This window comes from Phoca vitulina, unplaced genomic scaffold (genome assembly GCF_004348235.1).
Source record: "Phoca vitulina isolate PV1807 unplaced genomic scaffold, GSC_HSeal_1.0 scaffold30, whole genome shotgun sequence".
NCBI lineage: Eukaryota > Metazoa > Chordata > Mammalia > Carnivora > Phocidae > Phoca > Phoca vitulina.
In genome coordinates this window covers 3,725,422-3,731,546 of record NW_022589733.1, presented here as the reverse complement: position 1 = coordinate 3,731,546, position 6,125 = coordinate 3,725,422, and the positions used below count along the sequence as shown (strand labels likewise).

The 6,125-nt window shown below is 41.5% G+C and overlaps 1 protein-coding gene across 2 annotated transcripts in view; it reads right to left on the bottom strand.

Annotated features, from left to right (window-relative positions):
* HEATR3 (HEAT repeat containing 3) overlaps window positions 1-6,125 on the bottom strand; it is a 68,291-nt gene that overhangs the window by 36,039 nt on the left and 26,127 nt on the right. For both annotated transcript variants that reach the window (XM_032424575.1, XM_032424576.1), the window contains exon 13: window positions 866-1,009. In XM_032424575.1, the coding sequence (XP_032280466.1) occupies window positions 866-1,009 (144 nt within the window). The remainder of the gene's footprint in view (window positions 1-865; window positions 1,010-6,125) is intronic.

Genomic DNA, 6,125 nt, shown 5'->3' with positions numbered 1-6,125 from the left:
AGGGCGCCTGGGTGGCTCAGTTGGTTAAGCGACTGCCTTCGGCTCAGGTCATGATCCTGGAGTCCCTGGATCGAGTCCCGCATCGGGCTCCCTGCTCGGCAGGGAGTCTGCTTCGCCCTCTGACCCTCCCCCCTCTCATGTGTTCTTTCTCTCTCATTCTCTCTCTCTCAAATAAATAAATAAAATCTTTAAAAAAAAAAAGTCATTGTTGTAAAGTTCTCAGCAAGTCCAATAGTCGGTTTATTACCCATTAATTAGTAATCAATATTTCAGCAATTATTATTAGCACAATGAAGGGTAATTTTACTACCACGGTCCTTGTAGTTACTAGTGATGCTGTGTCTCCAGCAGTGTAGTTCCTGAGCAACTGTGCTGAGATAAAGTGCTGGAAGCAAATATGCTGAGTGAGCTCCTAGGGCGTTTGCTGCTTAAAATTTATAGAGTGATAGCAGAGTGGACTGTGCGGTGTTGTTCAGAATGCACTTTAGCCTGGTGTACTAAGACAACTGGTGAGCTGTTCCTGCATCAGCAGGAGAAGAGAATATGCACACAGTTTATGCAACAGCAAAGGCAGAGGAACCTGGGACAATTCTGAACTTGGCCTTTCACTGAAGACAAATTTATATCTGAAAAAGTACCTCAGGAATAAAGTGGCAAAATGCAACTCAATTTTTCAAGTACCCACCTAATTCATATAGTCAGATCAAGCCAAAGGGCATATTTTAATAATGTACCTTAGTAAGCAACTTCTCTATAGAATTTCTTCTTGTGATGTCCATAGAAGTTTTTAAAAATCCTACACCAACAGTTACTCTTCCCCGTTTCTAATGATTTAATGTTTTACATTGGAAGCATATAGTTTTACCTTAAGAGTTTCCAGTGTTCCATCTTCTTTGGCAAGGACGCTGCCCGTGATTCCTAAAATACTAACAACGTTTACTCTAACCCCAGTATTACTACTATGAATGCCGGCTGTGCATAGTGTCATCAGCTGGTTGGGAGTCATACACTGTTGAAAAGGAAAAAGAGTATTTATAGTGTTAAACTCAACCAAGTCCAAGAGCATGCACAACAGGACTGACAGGAATGTCAACGACAGAGAAGTTAGCACATACTCTAATCGCTCCTCAGGTTAGCTGGTAATCCTGAATGAAGATGAGGCCTGTTCACGTCACTGTCATTATTCACTCTACCATAGCTGTTAAGCCTAGAAGAGGGGCTTCGTTTCCTATTAGTTTCATTTAAAGAAGACTTTTGGGAGGTACCTGGGCAACTCAGTCAGCTAAGCGTCTGCCTTCAGGTCAGGTCATGATCCCGGGGTCCTGGGATCGAGCCCCATGTTGGGTTCCTTGCTCAGTGGGGAGTCTGCTTCTCCCTCTCTCTCTGTCTCCTCTCCCACCCCACTTGTGCTCTCTCTCTCTCAAATAAGATCTTAAAAAAGAAAAAGACGACTTTCAGTCAGATGTACACAAACTAAAGAGATCCTTATTTCTTTTTAACACTGATCATAAAATGTTTTGAAAATGTACAAAGAATATGTGGCTTTAATAAAAATTGGCTGAATCTATACAAGTTAAGAACTTACCCTGAGATGTTATGCTGTTACAGTAAACTATTAGAGCTTGTAGAAACCATTAAATTATAGAGTGCTTCTGCTGCGTAGTGATAATTTTCATTCTAAGCTAATCTGAACACACACGTGGGTACAGGTATCACCAGAGAATTCGAATATCGTGTTGCCAGGCTATCACAGTGTGGTGACGAAGGGCTTGGGATCTGACATCCTGGGTTCACATCCTGGCTCCTCTCCTTACCCTTCAGCAATCCTGCGTAAGACACCCCCCTGACAAAGGTCTCTCCATTTCCCCATCAGTGATACGGGGACAACGGTCACCATGCAGAGTTGCTAAAGGATTAAATAATGCATGTCAAGAACTTAGTAAATATTAGATATTATTATATATAGAAATACTGAACAGTTCTAAATCAAACTCATTTCCGAATCATTTGCAGTGCTTCTGCCAAATCTAAAGGTAACAGCTAATATGTGCAGGTTTCTTAGGAAATACTCTAATGGAAACAATCCCACCAACCCTGGCATTCCTCCCAGCCGGAACAAGGCTGCCAGGAATGCTGGAGGCGTGCTGCTTTGCTACCAGTATGAGTCACAAATGCAAGCTGCCCAAGGTGCACACACCGACAAGGCAGAGAACCGGACAGGGGAGCAGGACAGCTGTACTCCACTGTTGGTGCTGTTACTCAGCATCTCTGGTCCCTGGTTCCCTCTCCTTGTAAAGTATGAGAAAGCCAGGGTCCTTCTAATCCTCAAATTCCATGCTCATGCCCAATACACAGCCAACCTGAGAATTCATGGTCTTAATATATATGAATGCCCAGACATTAACTGAGCATGAGCTGGGAATAATTCTCTTTAAACGTCAGGCTGATCCAGTTAGCTACTGCTGAAGATCATGGAAAAATCAATAAAAACACTTTATATTCCCATAGGCCCTACAGTATAGGGTTTTCTAATCCTCTCATCATTATTACCATTCCCATGTCCAAGAAACTGAGGGTCAAAAGTTACGTTCTTGAAAAAAATTCTCAAATATACAAAGGAAAAAAATCGAAAGAGTATAGACTAGACGCCAACAGCACATACTGTATTTGATAGTAAAGTACCAGGGGCATTCTCGTTAAACTGTGGACCAAGATAAAGTTTGGGAAGCACTGCTCCAGGGTGTGGCCATGGAATGACTAAGGTAGAGAAGGAAGACCAGACCGTTGGAGAAAGGGAGGTCCAAGAACTTCAAAGCCAAGGGACTGGGGGGAGCATCTATGTGGATCTTGAAGTCACCTAGAATCATGACAGGACTGGTGAAGAGTAATAATGCCCAACAGCAGGAATCTTCAAGGAACAGAGAGTGCCCCAGGGCATGGTAGATGGCTATAACCAAGAGAAGTGGGTGGTACGGTCTAATGACATGTTAATCAAAACTGGAAGATTTTAGAAAGGAAGGAGCAAGGATGGTTTAGCACACGGGTCCCTAAACTTAGTGTGCATGCCAATCACCCAGAGAACTTGTTAAAATATAGATCACTGGGCCCCTCCTCAAAGTTTCTGCCTCAGTGGATTGGGGGCAAGGCCCTAGGATTTGCTCTTATATACAAAGAAAAAGACCACCAACCCAATAGCAAAACTGGCAAAAGATAGGAACAGTTACAGAAAAAAAATGCAAAGGCCCTTAAAGCACATAAAGAGACAGACACCCAATCTCATATTGTAAGACAAATGCAAATTAAAATTGAGATATGTCTCAACTATCAAACTGGTAAAAATCTAACATTCTGACAACTCTGCTTCTGAAGCTATAGCAAAACATGCACTCTCAAGCACTGCTGTAGGAAATTCAAAATGCCTCAAATTCTAAGGAGGGGACTACAGCAATTAGCAAAAATCACCAATCCATCTATTCTCCAACTCAGCAAGCCCACTTCTAGGACTCTCTCTCGAAGACACAATGGCAAAAACACAAAAAGCATCTGTAAAAAGGCTATTCACTGCAGTTCTATTTGTAATAGCAAAGGACTGGAAATGAGAACACCCATCAACAGGGCTGAATGAATAAGGAACACCTACACGACGGAGTAATAGAATGTGAAGCTGTAAAAAAGAAATGAGGAAGATAACTGTATACTATGATGATTAATAAGGGAGAAAAAGAAAGCAAGGTGCAGAAGCACTACTTTTAACAAAAGGGGTGAAATACACATGCCTACGTATTTGCTTATGTTTTCAAAATAAGAACAATGGAATGATAAATCAAAACACAAAAAAGGACGGTTACCCGAAAGAATAGGGGCAAAGGGACAGAAGTTAGACTAAATATAAATAAATAAAATTGTTTTTGGTAAAACATACATAACGTAAAACTTGCCATTTTAACCTTTTTAAAAGAGATTTATTTATTTGAGAGAGAGAGAAAGCAAACATGAGCCAGGGTGGGGATGGAGGGGTGTGTGGGCAGGGGGAGGAGCAGACTCCCCTCTGAGCAGAGAGCCCAGGAGCCCGGGATCATGACCTGAGCCGAAGGCAGATGCCTAACTGACTGAGCCACCCAGGTGCCCCTGAAATACCTTTATTATTAAGCCGTTCTTAGCCACGATCTCTTGCCTGCAGCTGAAAACATTTCTAAGTGTCCAGTTCAGTGGCAGTAAGTACCTTCAGACTGTTGTACCACCAGCCATCACCACCATCCATGTCCAGAGGTTCTTCATCATCCCATACTGAAACTGTCCCGTTCAACAGTACGTCCCTACTCCTCCCTTCCCCCAACTCCTGGCAGCCACTGTTCCACATTCTGTCCTTACGAATTTAACTATTCTAGGTCCCTTGTATATGGAATCGTACTGTATGTGTCCTTTTGTGCTCGGTTTATTTCACTTAATGTCATGTCTTCAAGAATTCATCCATGTTGTAGTATGTGTAAGAATTTCCTTTTTAAAGCTGAATAATATTCCATTGTATGTATCTACCATATAGTTCCCTGAATATATCGTTTCCATTTTAACTCTGAAACTGTGTAAATATTTTATATAATTAAAAAATAGAAATTAAAGCAAAAAAAAAAAGTTTCTTAAAAAAAGGAAAGCTAAAAAAAAAAATGAAAGCTAAAACAACTGAAGCTACCTTTATAACAAGTCACAAAGAGAACTTTGTCAAGTAACGTTAAAACACAGCAATCTGCCTATACAGTCGTAGAGGGGTTGTGAGATCGAGCCCCAAGTCGGGCTCCGTGCTCAGTGGGGAATCTGCTTGGGATTCTCTCTCCCTCTCCCCCTCCCACTTGTGCTCTCTCTCTCAATCAATCAATCAATCTTAAAAACAAAACAAACAAAATAACCCCACAAGTTCATAATGATATTTTAAAAAAACCTCACTGATCACTTTTAGAGATTGCTAAGGGCACTAATTTATTATTCTGGAAAAATCCTATCTTTTTGGTATGAACTTTATTTCAAAGTTACCAAAAACTGATGAGACAGAAGTTCTTACTTATAGAAGAATCACAGCTAATAAACGTAAAAGAAATGACAAAATTAAGATGTCTCCATTTTGCACCACTGATAAAATGGTGAATCCACTGATTAATACTTTTTTTAAAAAAAAGATTTTAGGGGTGCCTGGGTGGCTCAGTTGTTAAGCATCTGCCTTCGTCTCAGGTCATGATCACAGGGTCCTGGGATCGAGCCCCACATCAGGCTCCCTGCTCTGTGGGAAGCCTGCTTCTCCCACTCCCCGTGCTTGTGTTCCCTCTCTCACTGTGTCTCTCTGTCAAATAAATAAATAAAATCTTTTAAAAAATAAAAAAAGATTTTATTTATTTACTTGAGAGAGGGAGAGAGCACATGAGTCAGGGGAGGGGCAGAGGAAGAGGGAGAAGCAGACTCCCTTCTGAGCACAGAGCCTGATGAGGGGCTCAATTCCAGGACCCCAAGATCATGACCTGAGCCGAAGGCAGCCGCTTTACCAACTGAGCCACCCAGGTGCCCTGAATCCACTGATTAATCTTAACATCACTAATTTATGAGAATATATAATTTGTGATATAAAAGTAAAAAATATATACAGCACTGTGAATTATTCTTGACAAAAAATCTGATCCTGACTCGAATTAAGACTCTAGACCTAGTTCCCAGTTTATAGGATATATGGACAAGAGAGGGACATGTCAACAATACCATCGTGAGAAACTAGCCAAATCTCATAATGGGAAAACTTCTACAGGACAAATGACAGCTTCTTCAATGAATAAATAATATAGGGAAAGGGGGGTTGGTGGGGGGAATAGTTTAAATTAAGAGATTTAAGAATCTGTGAATATACTAAAAACCACTGAGTTGTGCACTTTATTTTTTTTTAAAGATTTTATTTATTTGAGAGAGAGAGAGTGAGAAAGAGCACAAGCGGGGTGAGGGGCAGAGGGAGAAGCAGACTCCCCACTGGTCAGGGAGCCTGATGTGGGACTCGATCCCAGGACCCTGGGATCACGACCCAAGCAAAAGGCAGAAGCTTAACCAACTGAGCCACCCAGGCGCCCCTGAATTGTGCACTTTAAATGGGT